The following is a 20,118-nucleotide window of genomic DNA, read 5'->3' on the forward strand; positions in this document are numbered from 1 at the left end:
GTCTGTTCACCCTCCTGCCCTCTGGAAGAAGGTATCGGAGCCTGCATGCCCGCACCACCAGACTCAAAAACAGCTTCATCCACCAGGCTGTCAAGAAACTAAATTCTCTCCCCTCTCTCCCCTCAGCCACATCAACAGGGCTGTCAGTAAGCTGAAATACCCCCCCCCCCCCCCCCCTGCTTTCTGCCTTGCTACACTGTGGACTAACTGTATTTGCAATATTACTATTACTATTACTAGTTTAAATACACACCATACAGACTGAAATTGCTGCTATTATTTATTTATTTATCTATTTAAAAAATGCACTACTACATGACTTTTTGCTGCCAGTATTGACTGCCTCTTTGCACAATTATTTTTACTTATTTTATTCATACAGAACTCCTATATTTTATGTCATTGTCTATCTTGTCTGTTTTTAGTGTTGTCTCGTATATTTGTGTTTGTGCCTTTGCACTTTTTATATGTTCACCGCGGGATAGGGGGAAACGTTTTCTCGATTCCCTCACATGTCTTGTACATGTGAAGTGTTGACAATAAAGCTGACTTTGACTTTGACTTTGGACTTTGACTTTGATTAGCCTATGTAATTTCGTTTTTGGCAACATGAGTGCGAATGTTTTTTGAAACCAGCCCGGCAACGGACAATATAATATAATATAATATAATATAATATAATATAATATAATATAATATAATATAATATAATATAATGCTCTGCCACACCTTATATAATATAATATAATAATATAATATAATATAATATAATATAATATAATATAATATAATATAATATAATATAATATAATATAATGCTCTGCCACACCTGCCGTGCCGGGGGTTGTTGAGCTGTTCCTCTATCCTCCTCTTAAATTCTACTTTGGCCCACCTAATGCCTCTCCTCAGGTCGGCGCGAGCGGCGCTGTACAATGCTCTGTCACCTCTGTCATCCCGGAGGAGCCCGGAGGAGCCCGGAGGAGCGTGCGGATGGGATGAGGGCGGGGCGTCAGTCCACAACAGTAACACACGACAACACACAACAAACTAACACCCTTCCTGAACACGAATATTCAGTTCTGGGGCATGCAGGTCCTGCTTAGCTCCAGTCACGGTAAGGATTTTTACTAATGTCGATACCTGTTCCTTATGTAGGCCTACGTTTTCCATGTTAGTGGTCCATATTGTACCAATGTGGTGTTTTGTTAAGGTATTTGAAAATACTTAATTGGGAAAAAGTTGTACTTTTAAACTTGATTATATTATAATTGCATTGTTATAAATACACATTATTTAGGCAAGGCAAGGCAACTTTTTTTATATAGCAATTTAAAAAAAGCTTATTAGAAAGTGCAATGTATTTAAGATTAGCAGAAAGCTAAACCAAACATAAAAGTTTTTCCTGCAATTATCTGGCTTTTCCGATGCGTGTGTGTGTGTGCGTGTGTGTGTGCCGACAGGTGGGTTGCGGGAAGATGAATCCGTTACGCCCTGCCGCCGCTAGAGAGGGGTGTTGGACCATGTAGCGGGACGGGGCGTAACAGTGTGTGTGTGTGTGTGTGTGTGTGTGTGTGTGTGTGTGTGTGTGTGTGTGTGTGTGTGTGTGTGTGTGTGTGTGTGTGTGCGTGTGCGTGTGCGTGTGCGTGTGCGTGCGCGTGCGCGTGCGTGTGCGTGTGTGTACAGAATAGGTTATACCAGAGTTACCTGAATAGTTTGAATTATTTGCATCAGTGGTCCAAAACAAATAGACTTTGGCGCACATGGTTAATTTGCATACGTGCACAGGACTGGTTGGCTCCGCAAGGCAAATAATTGAACATATCTATCTATCTAGGCCTAACTATCTATCTATCTATCTATCTATCTATCAACGCGTGTCTAGTTTTAATGTGATGTATTGTGTATGTCCAGTCAGACTTGTTCTGTGTGGTCTTGTAGGCTACTGTCCTGTGTGGGCCGAACCACCTAAATGGATTCCCGACGATTTGTGTCGTTTGGTATTAATAAAGACTTGACTAGGCTTTCTATCTATCTAGACTATTTAATTAACAAGTATTCACCCCAGGCTCCGTGAATATTGGGGAATAGAGGGATAAAACACAAGAGATATATCCAGGGGCGGATCTCCTGGGGTGGCATGGGGTGGCAACTGCCACCCTAAAAAAAGCCTTGCCACCCCAGCTGCCACCCCAGTTGGCAGCGCAAAATTCTTTTTTTTTTTACAAAAGCGAGTTTCAAAGTCCGACTGCAGGTGAATGCAACCAGGAAATATTGCCCCATCCCGCCTCCCCCCCCCCTCCCCGAGACTCCTGCCGGCACTGATTTTTAATACAAGGAAGGCGCGAGAGTCCTTCCAAACGAACGAAGCAAGCGGCGCGGCAGAAGACTACATTCTTGAGCAGGGCTGTGTGCTACAGAAACATCATAGTTAAAGACTTAAGTTAAGATTGGAATGCCTTATAGCTGCATAGCAGGCGCGTGCCGTATGGGCAGGTGGGGCGGAGAACTCCCTGCAAAAGCATTCTCCCAAAAAAATAGTTCCTCAGTAAATCATTGCTCCAAGTTTATTTTTGATAATGTGATCGTCACATTAACTATCTACAGTTTCTGTAGGCTTTCCGACTATTTTTGTTCTGTTGATATCAAATTGATGGTGGCGATTCTAGTTGAGTTTAACGTGTCATGCAATGTGGGGCGGCGGAGCTCAACGACCGCGTCCCTCCGTATGTTTCTCGCATAACCCTGCAGGCTGCAATAAGAATTGCAATCCGCGCTAAAGACGCGCTAACAAACACAAACCCTTCTACACTCAGCTGGTTTTCCTGACTGTTAACTTCATGTGCCCCCTTTTGTATCAACAGTCATTCGATTTGATTATATTAAACTTTATTGTCATTGAACCAAGCACGGGCGAGCTTGGTTCAACAAAATGCAAGTCATCTTCTGTAAATTATTTACAAATGGCCATCTCTAATCTACTTGGTTGCACACCTGTCTGAACTTTTATAAACCAATATAAGTCATCAATAATTAATAATAAAACAAGCTATAAAAGATATAAAAGAAGAAAGAGAGGGGAATCTTTGATAGCACTTCCCCTGAATGCCCATTTGGCTCTTCCAAGCATGCAGGTAATACACTCTACTTTGGGAGTTATTCTATGTCACCGCACTTTGAGGGTGGCATTGTATGTAAATTATTGGAATCGGTGAATAAAGTGATATTTGCACTCAAGTTGGACTGATGATTGACATCTGATAGGAATATCTCATGGACCAATGCCAACTTATTGTTAACTAAAGTACATATTGCAGCTCTCTTTGCATATATTTTTAGCCCCATGCCCCTGCTGGTGTAATAGTGCAGGTGTTTGTTGTAAGGCAGGTTGATTTTGTAATTATTCAGTAATAATTTATTAAATTTTGTCTGAAACCTTTTATGTTTAAATGTAAGGCTTTACTCATCCCACAATAAATTAAATATAATGTTATTGAGTCAAAATATCTAAATGTGGGGGCTTTCGAAGTAAATATTGATTGATATGGCTTTAATTAAATCGGCATACTGTATATCCTTCTGTCAGAGGGTGCCACCCCTCAAAATCTCCTGTCCCCCTCTTGCCACCCCATGAATATTTTTCTAGATCCGCCCCTGGATATATCCCTTGTCATTTATCCCTCGTCTTGTCGATTAGTTTGTTTATGTGACGATTTCAACAACTTTCTTGGTTTTGTTTAAAGCATGCTACACGCGATTGGTTGGTTAGATTGGTGGCATGGAGAGCAAATTAAAATGATTCCCGCTTAAATACGAACGTTCTAGATGTATAAATACTCCCGCTTAACATCACTTGGTATCCAAACCACTATGGCGTTTCGGTCTCTGAACTGAAAAAGGGTTGGGTCGTACAACACCGGGTGCCCAGTTACAGCCGCGATTAATACTTCAGCCGACATTTTGTTCAGTGAGTGAATAAAGGTAGGTAGGAACCAAAGTGCCTGCCGGTGTTCCCTGGGTACCACGCAAGCGAAGAGCGTCTACATTCCGATTGGCTGTCAGTGTTTGGCCGCTGAAGCGCGTCATAGTCATTTGCATAAAGTTAAAAAGTTTTCTTCCGACTCTTCTTCCGAAATCGACTTCCGGCGATTTGGTCGCTCAATTCGCTTCTGGTGTGGACGTACAGTAAGCTTTCGTTAGTCTCTCCATCGCCTTGCTCACTCCCGGAGTAACAACATTTAAGAAAAAAAAACGTTCCTGGAGGCGGGACCATTTAGCTCTAAACCTATTGGTTGCTCACGGCTGACGTACATTCCAATCACATTCTTGTCATCGGCAGAACACTGTCAATCACGCACAGCCCGGTGAACGGCACATGTGATTGGAATGTACGTCAGCCGAGAGCAACCAATAGGTTTAGAGCTAAATGGTCCCGCCCCCAGGAATGTTTATTTTTTCTTCAGACTTTGACCGTCAGGAGTTTCAAAACGAATGCGCGACAGAACACTGCCAATATTCACGTGACTCAAAGCTTGCGCCTGTGTGGTCAAATCTCTGAAAAGTCAGTGCCGAAAAGTCAGTTCTGAAAAAATACATTGCAATGGCGTAAACGTACACCTTTTAAAGTTTTTAAAAATAAATATTCAACCCTTCAAAACTTATTTCTCAATGTATGAACCTGTTTACAGAATCCCATTTACAAGGTTTCAAAACCGGGAAACAATGAAATACACTGTTAGAACAGTGCCAGATTTGAAACTCTGCAAATGCGCTGGTGATATTGTTTGAACTTTGAAAACATGTTCGTGAAAAAAAAAAATCTTTGAAAATGTGTTGTTGAAAATGATGAAGAAGATAAAATAGAACACAAAATCATGTTTACAGATGTTTGAATTTTTGTTTGAATTTTTTTCAGGTAATAATCTCTTTTTTCAGTGTTGCAAAACCTTTTTTACAAGGTGTTGAGTTTTCAAACCCAGACTTACAAGCCTTTGAAACTTTTTTTTTCAGGTTTGAACTATGGCAGGAAACTGGCTCCATACATTTACACCCTCTCCATCATTCAACATATTTTTAGGCTTCAGTGAACTGTGCTATTGCTTTTATACAACTACTTTTATACTTTGTATTGTCACCGTTTCTACTTCCAGGCGCGGAGTGATATGCAAACTTTCACAAAATGTCATAGCAGTTATGTATACGCTCATTATACAACCGTTAGGAACCAATCAGATCGCTGGATTTAAGCCACCCGTTGTATAAAATCTAATTATAATGATATAATCTTAACATTTCCTTAATTGTATATCATTTTATTTTCCCAGGTCAAATGAAACCATTCAACCTGACAGAGTGAAGATGAAGGACGAAATGAAAAAGGGATGGCTCTTCCTACTGATGTCTGTCACATTGACACTGGGTCTATTCGGGATTGCTCTAAACTACAAAACAGACAAACAAGTGTTTACTTCTTTGACTGAGAGATCTTCTCAGTTGTGGCACCAGATCCTGCCTCAGGATTTACGTCTGTGTGCGTGCAATCGATGTGTTACAGATGATGATGATGAATGGTTTACGAAGCGTTTCAACACGTCAATCAATCCGTTTTTGACACAAGACAACACTCTCTCAGAGCCGGTGTTCAACTGGTGGAAGGTAAATCTATGACATTGGCTTAACATAAGCTATAATATTTACTAACAATAACCAGTGCAATAATCAACCACATTTGAATCGTCAAGCAAGGAGAGCTGGGAAATATATTTCATTATTTTCACCATCAGCAGAACAATTATCTTACTTAAAAGAAGATGATAAAAGGAATATAATTTTTCTTCTCCATACCAGAGATTGCAGCTTGGCAATACAAACTTTCTCAGCTACAGAATGGCCGAGCTGAAGGTGTTTGAGATTTTCCCAGAACAGGAGAGCTTCATGGACTCCAGCCCTGATCGCTGCAGGACCTGTGCTGTGGTTGGGAATTCAGTTAATTTGCTGGGGTCTCACTATGGACCCCTCATTGACTTTCATGATGTCGTCATTAGGTAAATTACACAAAAAAAACAAGTGTTTCAGAATTTTGTATGGTTGCATTTCCGGGAAATTGTATCAGTGAATTGTTCTGAAAGAATTGCAAACCATTCACTATCAAGTGAACATTTTCAAACCACAATACACAACTACACAGGGAAAACTAACCTTGCATTCTAAAGGGCCCTATTATAATGGTCTGAAACACTAGTGCGAAACGCAAGTAGCTTTGTGGGCGAATCTCTGGCGTCTTGGTGATAATGATAGTTATGATATTATAACTCTAGTTCTATGATTATAGGGGTTGCCGTCTAGGCTTTGCCTTATGGGCTCGTCCCGTGCGTGTGCTCGCACGCACTGAAAATTTCTATCTAAAGGTGCATTCACACCAAAGACACATTTGTCGCCCGTTCACGTTGTCGCCCAAGTTTTGTCGCGCAACAAATCATAAACTGTCGCTGTGCAAGTTTTGTCAGGCGAATTTGCTGCGGTTCACCCTGGACTGCACTGCAGGGAACGGTTGGCCGGTTGAACGCTGATTGGCTGTTACGTTACACACGTCACTCAGTGGCCACGCTGTTTAACGCTGATTGGCTGTCATCACGCAAATGTTGCGGCAAAGTTGAAATGTTTCAACTCGAGCGAATTTGTCGCGCTGCAAATCCTCGTGAATGCGCTCGCCCGTGCAGGGCGAAACTGGCGCGACAAACCAAAACTTGTCGCCGGTTTTCTCTAGCGAATAATTCGCCCGATTCGCCTCTCTACGTTCACTTTGTATGGGATCGTGTCGCCCCTGCGCATTTGGTGTGAACGCACCTTAACTATGCACCAATAAACGTGAGCACCGCCCACAATTCTCAAGGCACCGTGTATATAAGGCGGCGCATACCGCCGCTCATCCTCAACGCTATTATTTCAGCATTTGGAGGGTACAGCAGGTGGGAAACTAGAGGGCTATGCCTACAATCATAGAACTAGAGTTATAATATCATAACTATCGTTCTATTTCATGTAGGGCCTACTCTACGCCGTCTAGACTTCGCCTTATGGGCTAAGGCAAAGATGCGAGCGGAGCCCAATCATTGTTCTCCTGCTGGACCCAAGTCAAACAAACCTCACCAGGGCACATCAGACTCAAAAAAGCTGAGGATGTGCAATACACAACAGTTTAATAAAAAACTACTTCCTCCTAGATCAAGCAAGGCAATGATCAAGAGTAAAAGTGAATCTGTAAAAACTCTGGCTCAATCCGTGCTTCATGGAATCCATGAAAAGGAAAAGAAAAACTGAGTAATACAGATTATATTAGGTCCGCTACCACCGGGGGGCGGAGCTATGGAGTCCAACTCGCCAATAAGGAACTTCTCTCATCCGTTTCTCATTTGAAAAACGGCGGGAGGGCTATACTGGCAGACAAATCCAACTCGTCAACTGGTGAGCCAATAGGAACCTCTCTAGTCCGTTTCTCATTTGAAAAACGGCGGGAGAGAAATACTGGCAATCAAATCCAACTCGCCAGCCGGCAAAGGATATTAACGATGCAGCTTAAAAGAACATGCCTATATTCTTAAACCGTAGAAGGGGCCCGGACTCCATCACAGAGTGGCCGAGTGAGCCCCAGGACATGTCTAACATGTAAAAACGGGGCCGGGGAAAGACCAAGACGCAGCTGCGCAGATGCCTTCTACCGAAACGCCTCTGAGTAGAGCCGTCGAAGCGGCAACGCCCCGTGTCGAGTGAGCTTTAACGCCCAACGGTGGCGCTAAGCCCTGCCGAGCGTAGGCTAAGCAAACACCCTCACATACCCAGCGAGAAAACCGCTGCTTAGAGAGAGCGCGGCCCCTGCTAGCGTCGCTATAACACACAAACAGCTGTTTCGTGGAGCGGAACGCGGGCGAGAGTTTCACTTACATAGCCAGCGCCCGCACCGGGCACAGGAGATGCAACTCCGCCTCACTAGAATGAGGCGGGGGGTGAAAAGCCTTAAGCACAATATCCCTCGACCGGAAAGAACTGTTAATGTTCTTTGGGAGGAACGCAGGATTAGGACTGAGCAGCGCAAAGGAGCTGTCCTCGTTAAGCAACAAGCACCTCGGGCTGACAGATAGAGCGGTCAACTCGCAGCCCGCTTGGCAGAAACGAAAGCCAATAAGAGCGCCGTCTAAAAGGACTGGGCATCCAAAGGGGCTAGAGACAGAGGCTCAAAAGGGTCCCTGGACAACCCGCGCAACACGGTGGGGAGATCCCAGTATGGTGTGAGCACGCGCGAAACAGGCCCAACACGTCTTGCCAATGCCTTGATGGTGGAGAAGGCCAAACCTTTTTCCAATAAGTACCACAGAAACACAAGCACGCTCACCACCTCGCATAGAAATGGGACAACGTGGTTCCTGTCAAACCAATTAGAGAAAGCGTGCAGTCACATTTCTGAACGCAAAAGTGGGAGAGTGCCAACAGGAGGAGGCGAGAGCATCGCTGTCATGGTGGCTGAGTCTAGGCAAAGCCCCAAGTAGACTATCTGCCAGGTGGGAAGCGGGGAGCTCTTTTCCCAGTTGATGACAAAACCTAGGTAGGAGAGATGGTTTATCACCGTCATGGTGTCCCTTCTCGCAGCTTCCTCTGAGTTTCTCTGAATAAGTAGGTCGTTGAGGTAGAAGAGAACCCTCTTTCCCTGACGCCTATGTGGTCCAAACGCCGTCTCCACACAATTTGAGAAGATGCGCCGAATGACAAGGGTACTCGTACTCGTACGCCACCCCCATTAAGGCAAAGCGGAGACACTTCCTGTGCCCCTGCCTAACAGGGACGTGGAAGTAAGCATCCTTGAGATCCAGGGATGTGAACCAGTCGCCCTCTCTCACACATTGGAGCCGTGCTCTGATGGTGAGCTTTCTGAATTTCCTCGCAGCAACAAATTTGTTAAACAAGCGAAGATCCAGAATAGGTCTCTTCTCCCCTGACTTCTTTGAATCCAGGAAGTAGCCTAATGTGTGCAGGGTCCGGGGGGGTAAATTGGGGTTCTAGCTCAAGCAAGCAATTTACCTTGGGGAGTGTAAACGCGCGGACCATGCCGCGAAAAAGGCGTGCATATAACGGCCTATTTGGCAGTGTAAACACGCTCAGTGAAAGAGGGCTGTATCTGAGTAGAACGACCCCAAATAAGCAACAAAGTCAGTAAAGTGTCAATTGTGATATGTTGTTCTATAAAGCAGCGGACGCTTGGTGATGATGACGTATTACGACGTAATGAAGTATGTACAAGAGGCAAACATACTCAGGCCCAGTTGAGATTGCCTAGTGTGAGCACAGGCCAGTGCACAGCGGGGAGGGGGGGTGGGGATCAATCATTCTTGAGCACGGACTTGCGCACTGTACAGATGGCCTAGTGTGAGTCAGTGCGCCCTCAGAGATAACCGGACACTCTTTTTTGGACCATTAAAGTTGAAGTTGGCACACCTTCATCCAAACTGATGTCTGAGAGGCAAATATTTGTTCAGACTAGCAGTTCTTCTGGGGGAGATAAAGCTGGGAGAGAACGTTTTTCAAATGTGAACAATAGTCGGAATTCAAACATTATGGAGCAAATCACTTCCTGCTTGAATTTGGTCTAGAATGCTGATTGGTCAATGTTATGTACAGTGGCCTTGTTTACAACGTTTCAGTCCAACAGCTAGTGGCAGATCATTGGTTAACAAATATTGATTGATGCAGCTTTAGGTCCACTTGGCCAGTCATAAATAGAGACCAGTACAGGCCTAGCTTCTTGTGATAAGTATTATTTTAGAATCTAATCTGATATATTTCTGTAATTTCTGGGACTCCTTTTTAGATTCAATCAAGCTCCTACCAAAGGCTACGAGGAAAAAGTTGGGAACAAAACTACAATTCGCGCCATGTTTCCAGGGAGTGCTATGGACCTGGATAACGAAACAAATCTCTTGTTTTTTCCCTTCAAAACACTGCACCTGGAGTGGCTCACTACTGCCTTTACCACAACATATATATCGAAGTAAGTTTGTGGGAGAGATTGACAAAAAAAGCCAAGTAAGTATAAATTAGCTAAATGAGAAGTTCTATGTATTTTCAGAAGACCTACGCTCTAATAATATGCATGCTCAATAAATATTACTTTAATAATACTTTAATATTACTTTTAAAAAATATGGTTATGTTCCACCCACCCATATAAAACACGTACCACTCTGGAAAAAAAAAATGCATCCAAGCACTCGATTCAATCCAATGAGATGACAGAGTTTGACTAAATCAATGGTAACAGGTGAAATAAGCTGTGATTAATGTTGCTACTGCTTGACCATGGGTGAGTGGAAAATATCCGGAGTATGAGAATTCCTTTGAGGGAGAACCTTACCATCCCAATTCCAATTTAATTGCTTTATTTTCTATTTATTTTCACAGCGAAACTGTGAAAACTACCATCAGAGCAAATAAGGATTTGGTGAATGTCTTTATTCTTTTGGTTGGTTGTCAAAACGAGTCACAATGCAATGCCCCTTGTTAACAATAACGTGTACCTTGTGCTCATAGGTAATGGTTTTAAATCCTAATTTCATCAGCTATGTCCACCACGATTGGTTGGGAAGGAAAGGAAAGTATCCATCGTCAGGTTTCCTGGGTTTGATGGTGGCTATGCACATTTGTGATGAAGTAAGTGAAATTTGAGTTACATTTATGTTATTTGAATATAAAATATTTATCATGTCTATATTTAACAACTGCAAGTAATCTATGTTTGACAGATTTGGTTAACAAACTGTTTCAGTTCATAGACATATCAATGTATGTAGACATTTTGGAATGGTAAGGAAATACAAATATAACATAGATGCTTACATGTAAAAATAATGTTTAGCTTCAAATGCCTTAACTGGATACAATGACATTTTGCTCCAGCTGTATTTATCTTTAAAAAAAGGGATGAGCAGAGCACATTTCGATTACTGAGGCTACATCCAATATAATTCACATTACAAGCGATAGACATTATATGTATTTTTCCCAGGTCAATGTCTTTGGATTTGGAGCAGACAGAAATGGAGACTGGAGACACTACTGGGAAAAACTTCCCAAACCTCATATAAGAACTGGAGTTCATGGGGGATCGACAGAGTATAAAGTCATTCAGCATCTTAAACTCAGGCAAAAAATTAATTTCTTCAGTGGGTTTTAAATTCTCCCCCTAAAAAAAATACATAAAAATGATTAATACAAATAATGATAATAATTGACAGAACAGAGATACATTTTGACTGGTGCTAAATAACTTTTCTTTAGGGTCAAGTCAACACTGAACTCTTGGCCTATCACCTCCTGGATTTCATTATTTATGTTTTCAATGTAGTTCAATATCACTAAACCTCATCATCATCAATATTTTTTGCTTATGTATTCATACATAAGCCAAAAATTTGGATGATGAATTTTGATGAACCAGTGTGATATACTGTACGATATATAAATTACTATCTATAAAAATAATTACAGGTATATAATTACTTTTGTTTTATTGATTTGACTAATCACACCTTAACCTATGCTAGCCTTTCTGTCCCTGCCTTCCCTAAAGAGAGCGTCTCGCTGAAAGAGGTTTAGCTGTTTGAATAGCTGGGGTCCTTCCGGACAGGTCAATGACTGTGTAGATGGTGGGAGCTGGGCTGCTGAACCACATGGTCACCTGACACTTTCACTGGGAAATCCAAGACAAACAAACCGACAGGGTTTTCTATGGAGGTACACGTGCAAGTGGGAAGATCCCTTTGTCCCTGTATGATCCAAACAGGAAAATGTTCTGAACTCTGTACTGAATGGGGATAGATACAATTTCAGCAGTTTGGCCGCTCTAACTTGTCGTCTTTTCAAGTGCTAAAAGAAAATATTGAGCAACATGGATGACTTGAATTCTGATTATCAAGATGAAGACAACTCACACAATTACAATTTATCAAAGATCTAATACTAACCCTATACTACCATAATGAAGATCTATATAGGTTATTTATTATAATTAATAACAAAACATAACATAATGTTTACTACGGTTTACTTTGTACTATCTTTGTTTGTACTTTCAACACTAGGGCTTAAGTGTGCAAGAATTTTACTACACCTGTACATGGATTATCATAAATATCTAGCCTTTCATACTTTATGAACGAGATAAGAGTGGAAAAGTCATCTGAAGAGACTCTTGCTGCTTAGGAAGGTAGCCTAATGTGATTTTCTGTGCTACCAGTTTGTGGTATTCAGGCCTGGGAGGGCAACTCAAATGAACCAGATAAACGGTTTGTTCAGGCACCCCTTACTTTCCTGGCTCGAAGATTAGCACATTCATCTCCATGGCTTTAATTACTATTTAAAAAATGTGAATGATGTGAATCAAGGGTGTACAAAGGTAGAGAATGAGCAAGGTACGTTTTATTACTCTGTTTTCTGGGAATAATTGACGCAAGCAGAAACCAGAAAACAAGCCGTTTTTTCGTTTTGACAAGAAAACGAAAATCAATATTTCAGTTCGTTTATTCGTTTTTTGGTTCTTACTGAGCGAAACGAATTTACCACTCAATATCTGGTTTCCGCCGGTGGGCGGGTCCTCTTATTGTCTAGCGTGCTTCATTGACCTGTGCTCTTCATAATAAAAGTTCTTCCGTTTGATAATGTCGACAAATTATAACTTTATCATAGACAGTAGCAGACACAGAGGACCACACCACCCACAGTCAAGACTGACACGGCTTCAAATAACAATAATAGTGTTCATAATCATTTGACAATGAGAACTTCAATCATTTCCTGCAACCGCCTCTGGTTCAAAATAAACCTTCAGGTGATTGGTCAATTCCACAGGAAGTTCAGAAGGTTGAAAATGCTGCAGTGACCACAGCGCTCCCTGGTGACGGTTTGTATAACAGCTGAGGAGGCTTCAGCGACCACAGCGCTCTCTGGTGATGGTGTGTATAACAGCTGTGAAGTTGCGCTTTTTTGACACTTCGAATGAGAAATACTAAAAAAGATTACTGTAAGATTATTATCCAGTGTTCATTATACAATAGTCCAAAGTTGTACAGAAAATAATATTGGTGTGATGTGTTGGCTCTTATATTGCCATTGAATACCGGTTGTTTATGGTGGTGGTGCAGATAATAACGTTCTCAAACTGGTTGTCGGAGATCGGCAAAAACATAGGATTTTGCTCCTGCTTTACGGTCTAAATTACGGTCTTGTTTTAATGTGACACAACATTTCGAAGCACTGCAAAACTAGTTATCGTGTTGCGGTTTGCCACCTGGTATTGTTGTGAAAAGTAGGCCTACGACACTTAAACTCTTAAAACGACGGAGATCAGAAAACCACAGAATAAAGGCTTTTATTTATTTCTTTAACAAAATAATACTTTAATACTACCATAATAATACTGTTCGGCAGAACACCTGCTTTTCCGGTTTTTATATTCTCGCTTCTGTGTTTCCTCCCCTAAACTCCAAGCCAGCGTGGTTCTCAAACAATGCCCATGGCTTCACCACCAACCAATTTCCTTCATGTTCGTTATTCTGCTCAATATCCTAGTAGAATAACTAGGATATTTTCGAGCAAGGTACGTTTTATTACTCTGTTTTCTGGGAATAATTGACGCAAGCAGAAACCAGAAAACAAGCCGTTTTTTCGTTTTGACAAGAAAACGAAAATCAATATTTCAGTTCGTTTATTCGTTTTTTGGTTCTTACTGAGCGAAACGAATTTACCACTCAATATCTGGTTTCCGCCGGTGGGCGGGTCCTCTTATTGGCTAGCGTGCTTCATTGACCTGTGCTCTTCATAATAAAAGTTCTTCCGTTTGATAATGTCGACAAATTATTACTTTATCATAGACACTAGCAGACACAGAGGACCACACCACCCACAGTCAAGACTGACACGGCTTCAAATAACAATAATAGTGTTCATAATCATTTGACAATGAGAACTTATGAAATTATGATGACTTCAGTGCAGTTGATGTTTATCCACAGTTAATACATGCAGAATAGACCTGAGGGCTTTACTACGACATCATTGTCCGGCTCTGAACTATGCGCTCTGTACGCGTTCACATCAAAGGAGCTGAGATCGCGGGCTGCTGATTTCCTCACAGCCTGAGAGCTATGAGGAATACAAGTGATTACAACACATTTCTAGCTGAACACTGCGCAGGGCTCTCCGTGAGACACACGCAATTCAACCCATCCACACGCTCACACGCCACACTTCGTATTTCTCACGCAGAGAAATTACCAGGATAGCGTCCACCAATTTGGGCCGCTATTTAACAGTGGAAGGGTAGGAATCAAATGCGTCCGGGTGAAATTTCAAAATCGTCCGGGAATTTATTAAAGCCTCAATACATGTTCACATTTAATTTGCGTTGCGTTCCTCTGGGTCTGTCACAAACTAGTTGGGCTATGCCCTCCCCTACTCAGTTCTGTTCGCTTTGCATTGGTGGAAGTGAGTAGGGGGAGTGGTTAAGTAAAGCCTTCAGATTGGACGGTTTGACTTTAGAGAGAAAACATGACTTTCATGTTTTGTGTTTTTTTTTTTTACCATTATTGTTTTATAGGGACAAACATTAACACATTTCTCCTGCAGGGGATTGATAAAGTTCTATCTATGTAACAGAAGGAAACACTTACTCAGACTGAATGCCACTTAAATATAATATATGTTTTGCACGTTTGCAACGTTTAAAAGTTCAGGGAAAAGTCAACCCAGTCTCACCAATATGCGTACAGATCGCACGGTTTGACACTTTCAAAATGCGTGCAGTACATACGCCAAATGACCATTTTGCGTGCATATGATACGCAAAACCCAGCATTAACTACTGTGGAGGGCGGATGCGTCCATTTCGCGTGCATATGATACGCAAAACCCAGCATTAACTGAATGGGAAATGCAATATTTTAGGACAGATTCACCATTAAACGTGTTTCTAATGACATTCCTAGCGAGAAATTTACTTTTTCCTTGAATAATCTTCAGTCAGTGAATGTGTATGATCTTTATTAATCTTTATTATCTGAATGGGAAATGCAATATTGTAGGACCGATTCACCGTTAAACGTGTTTCTAATAACATTTCTAGCGAGAAATATACTTTTTACTTATATACTCATAATCTTCAGTCAGTGATTGTGTCTGATCTTTTGTTTTATAGTTATAAGGAAGATTTTATCGGCTCGCGCGCATGTTTCAACGACGTCAGGTTGCTAGGGACGCTGCTTTCGCTAAACCAGCAGCTCACGTGTTTCCTGCGTTTGTGTTATTAAACCGTTACTTTATGTAACTTTTAATGATATTGTCATAACTGTTCAGTTGGCCTTGCAACACATATTAAGATATCAAGGAGACTCGTAGAGACGTGACTGCATGGTATGAACTCCGTTCTTTTAATGGCTCCCGCCACTCGTTGCCTAGGTTACATGTATACAGAACGTTCCAACGTATTACCGTATTACCTCTAATACTACATCCCCCTTTCTGACTTAAGGATGCTGTCTAAGAAAATGCATAACAAAACAATAAAACTCCTGTTAATAAAACATTAATTATTTCTTTCACTGCTCTTGAGAGTTAAACTAAACACTTGCATCTTTTCAAGCAAACAGGTTTTTAAACTAAGACTCTTTTATGTTAATCTCATAAACTTTTAACCTTTATGTCAGTCTTACTGGAACTATGAAATCATGTCAAATGTAAACAGTTGCATTTCAATTTCAACAAATAGATACTCTAACAAGCATCAACAACATTTACAACATTTGCACATCACTTTCTCTTTTCTCTTCAGTCATGGACTTAGTCTTTTAGGTACAGTCATAGTCTTTTAGGTACACTGGTGGTACTCTCACTCTGGAAGGGACAGGTCCTTCTTTTACTGGTGTCTGCTGCCCCGAGTCACAAGGATTTGCAGGTGTGACAGGTGTGTTCACCGCAGTGGATGCACCATCCTCAGGTAAGTCGGTGCGTGTTGCTGGTGCAATAGGGGTGGGCGAGAGATGGTACCTGTTTCTTCGCAGCGTGCCCCTAGGTGTCTCCACATTGTAGGATCTTGGAGTGCCTGCATTTGACACCACTGTGCCTCTCTCAAGGATGTCCTTGACCCACACATGGTCACCTTGTCGGAGGAGTGGCAGGTTTCGAGCTCTGTGACGACGGTCGTAGTTCAGTTTCTGCTTCTGCCTGTATGCTTGTTCAATTATTTTTAGACTGTTCATGTCTGTCCAGCCCGGGTTAAGCTGAGATGGGATGACAGGGACAGGTGTTCTAATGTTTCTGCCCATGAGGAGCTCTGCTGGACTGTGTCCGTTCGCCAGAGGAGCGGCCCGGTAGGCCATGAGGCCAAGGTAAGGGTCACTCGATTTCTTCAGGATACCTTTGATTGTCCTAACGGCCCGCTCGGCCTCACCGTTGCTTTGTGGGAAGTGGGGGCTGGATGTGACATGACTGAAACCCCACTCTCGTGCAAACTTTCTGAAGTACTCGGATGCAAATTGTGGCCCATTGTCTGAGCGAACCACATCTGGTATGCCATGACGTGCAAATATGGATTTGAAGTGCTCCACCACCGCCTCAGATGTTGTATAAGTGAGTTTGGCTACTTCAAAGAATCTGGAAAAGTAGTCTACAATGACCAGATAGTGCTTATTATTTTCTGTCTGAAATAGATCTGCCCCCACAGTGGACCATGGTCTTGCTGGGAACTCAGTGGGTTGCAGTGTTTCTCTAAAGTTGGTTCTCTCCCGACTGCATACATCACAGTTCTCTATCAGTTGTGTCAGGTCTTTGCTAAGGTCTGGCCACCACACAGATTGCTTGGCCCTCTCTCTGCATTTAGTGAGTCCCAGGTGGCCCTCATGCAGTTTGTTCAGAATCTCTGCTCTAAGTGACACTGGAATTACTATTCTACAGCCGTAAAGTAGCAAACCCTCATTAACTGTTAGCTCACCTGAGAACGGCAGGTAGGGACGGAATGTTGTTTGTATGGAGAATTTATCAGGCCAGCCCTCCTTGCAGTATCTCTTCAGTGTGTGGGATACAGTGTCTATGTCCTGATGTGTTTCTATTTCTTTAAGTCTTTTGTCTGTAGCTGGCAGGTTTGCCATCACAGTGTCCACGTACAGGCTCACCTCTTCTTCCTGTAAGCCCTCCGCTGTGTTCTCGATTGGCGCTCTGGAGAGCACGTCAGCGGTGGCGATGTCCTTGCCTGGCACATGTGAGATGGTGTAAGAGAACCTCATCAGCCGCATACGTAGACGCTGTATGCGAGGTGGCAGTTCATCCAGACTCTTTGAGCCTAGCAGGGGAACCAAAGGCTTGCTGCTGTTGTGGACCCCAGGCCCACATGTTTGATTTCCTCAATAGATCTCTGAGAGGGCGCGTTTTCTCCGCCAGGTGAGGCAGGAATTTTCCCAGATGATTGGTCATTCCCAAGAAGCGCCTCACCTCACTGACGTTACTGGGCTCTGCCATGGCTTTCACAGCGCCCACCTTGTCAGGGTCTGCACTGACTCCAGTGGCGTCGATAAGTTGTCCCAGGAACTCTATCCTGCTCTTTGAGAAGTCACATTTGTCATTGAGTGTCACCCCTGCCTCCTGCAGACGTGTCAATATCTTCCTTAGCCCCTCATCATGCTCACTCTGCGTGGCACCCCATATGAGCACATCGTCCATCTGACATACAACACCTTCCAGGCCCTCCAGGATACGAGACATGCTTTTTTTGGAAGTGCTCTGGAGCGGACGAAATTCCAAAACAGAGACGGTTGTAGCAGTACCGCCCAAATGGTGTTATGAAGGTGGTGAGGAGAGAGGATTCTTCGGATAGCGGAATCTGCCAGAATCCAGCATTAGCATCGAGTTTAGAAAAGATCTTGGCTCCTGCAAGCTGTCCTAAAGTGTGCTCAACAGATGGTAGCGGATGCTTCTCCCTCATCACTGACCTGTTCAGCTCCGTGAGGTCGGTGCAAATCCTGACTCTGCCAGAGCACTTGGGCACCACAACCATGGGTGCACAACATGCTGTAGGCTCCTCCACCTTTGAAATCACTCCTTGCTGCTCCATGCGAGTGAGCTCTTCTCTCACCTTTGGCATGAGTGGGAGGGATATGCGTCGCGGGGTCGAGAGAGAAAAGGGCTTTGCTCCAGGCCTCAGCACAATGGTGTACTCTCCCTCCATTTTCCCTAATCCAGAGAAAAGATTTGGAAACTCTCTTTTCACAGTCTCTCTTAGTATCCAGGCTTATGTTATTCACACGAGCAACCAGTTGAAGTGTCATGGCGGCTAGTCCACCCAGGAGTGGCGTACGTAGCCCATCAACAACATAAACTTCCTCTTGTGTGCTTTTGTTACCCTTACTGAGAGTAGCTGTAAATTTTCCATTCACCTTTAATGCTGTCCCTCCTGGTCCATAAAGAGTCTTTGTGGCTCTGGAAAGTTTGCTGAACTGGCCCTGGGTGTACAACTTTGCTGGGATTGCAGTGACATCTGCTCCAGTGTCTATCTTAAACACTGATTTTTGATTGTCCACCCTTACCTCTGTCATCCATGGGCAGGCACCTGTGGACTCCACAGAGCCCAAGAACGCGACGTCCTCATCGCTGTATTCCTCATCGCTGTCTTCCTCAGTCACTGCAGCTACATGAACTCCCGGTTTCTTTTTAGCTTGGCAGACTCTAGCATAATGTCCTTTCTTTCGGCACTGGTTACACACAGCCTCTCTAGCTGGACACTGCTGCGGATGATGCCCTCGTGTGTCCCCGCATCTGTTACATTGTGTTTGTCTTTCCAGTGTCTTTTTATGAAATGTCTGCCTATCTCGCTGCATGCTTTGCTTTGAGCCGCTGCGCTGCCACGATTGCATACTGTCTAGCTGAGTGCTACTGGCTTCTGCTTTAAAGTTTGTTTTTAGCATTTCAAGTTGCTTCTTTACCTGCTCACTTTGTCGTGCCTTGTTAATTGCCTTCTCCAACGTCAGTTCAGGTTCCATCTGCAACTGTTCTGAAAGGCGCTTATCCCTCAGGCCCACGACTAGACAATCTCTCACCATTTCGTCGTGTAGAGCACCGTATCCGCAGTACTCAGCAAGGCAATGCAGCGCGGTGTGGAAGCTGTCTGCTGACTCGCCGACCTCTTGTTGCCTCTGGTTGAACTTAGCCCGTTCGAATATAATGTTCCTGCGCGTTACGAAATGTGCGTCCAGCTTATTTTTCACGGTACCATAGTCTCCCGCCTCTTCTGCGTTTAAATGTAGAGAAACTACAATGTCCTCTGCTTGTTCTCCCATTGTGTAAATCAACGCATTGACCTGATTTTCCTCGTCCTGAGCGTCCATTCCAGACGCGATGCGAAATCTGTCGAATCGTTTTATCCATTTCGTCCACTCTTCTGCCTTGAACGAAAACGGCTCCGGAGGCTTAACTTGGTACTGAGCCATCGTTGCTCCCGCCGTCAAGCTGCTAACGCTAACTCACTGACCGGCTTATCTAACCGAACTCAGCGAATACCACTACCACTTTGCAGCTCACTGTCTTCACTTCTGACACCATGTTCAGTTGGCCTTGCAACACATATTAAGATATCAAGGAGACTCGTAGAGACGTGACTGCATGGTATGAACTCCGTTCTTTTAATGGCTCCCGCCACTCGTTGCCTAGGTTACATGTATACAGAACGTTCCAACGTATTACCGTATTACCTCTAATACTACAATAACCACAGGCGAGGTAGTGAGCGAAGTAAGCTTGATAGTAGGTTTATTGGATTCCACAATCGGACAGGCAGGCACAGCTCCACCGGAAAACTACAACAACCAAAACTCCCGCCCGGAAGGAAACCCCCGGAACCCCCTCTCAGAAGGCCCGCCCCTTCCTCCCGAACCCTAGAATCAGTTCGAATCACGTTTTTCTGAGAGCCAGCCCAGTCGCCAAAAGCATACGTTGACAGTGTACGTTTTAGTGAACACTGGATTACGTCGCATTTCAACATAAAATAGCGTGTTAAGCACACACGCACACACACACACACACACAATGCATTTC

The 20,118-nt window shown here is 43.3% G+C and overlaps 1 protein-coding gene across 1 annotated transcript; it reads left to right on the forward strand.

The window, feature by feature from the left end:
• Positions 1-998: 998 nt before the first annotated feature.
• LOC115540156 (CMP-N-acetylneuraminate-beta-galactosamide-alpha-2,3-sialyltransferase 1) lies at positions 999-12,699 on the forward strand. The gene is made up of 7 exons (XM_030351220.1): positions 999-1,114; positions 5,322-5,652; positions 5,845-6,041; positions 9,857-10,036; positions 10,447-10,486; positions 10,576-10,695; positions 11,051-12,699. Exons 2-7 carry the CDS (start codon positions 5,356-5,358, stop codon positions 11,216-11,218), a joined length of 1,002 nt encoding a protein of 333 aa, XP_030207080.1. The 5' UTR covers positions 999-1,114; positions 5,322-5,355; the 3' UTR covers positions 11,219-12,699.
• Positions 12,700-20,118: the final 7,419 nt, after the last annotated feature.

This window comes from Gadus morhua, chromosome 3, assembly GCF_902167405.1.
Source record: "Gadus morhua chromosome 3, gadMor3.0, whole genome shotgun sequence".
NCBI lineage: Eukaryota > Metazoa > Chordata > Actinopteri > Gadiformes > Gadidae > Gadus > Gadus morhua.

What these genes read in the sequence shown, in the direction of transcription:
- LOC115540156 (XM_030351220.1), top strand. Translation starts at nt 5,356, where the DNA reads ATGAAGGACGAAATGAAAAAGGGATGGCTCTTCCTACTGATGTCTGTC. An exon ending in CGGTGTTCAACTGGTGGAAG is followed by an intron (nt 5,653 to 5,844) that starts GTAAATCTATGA and finishes TCTCCATACCAG; the next exon opens with AGATTGCAGCTTGGCAATAC. An exon ending in TTTCATGATGTCGTCATTAG is followed by an intron (nt 6,042 to 9,856) that starts GTAAATTACACA and finishes ACTCCTTTTTAG; the next exon opens with ATTCAATCAAGCTCCTACCA.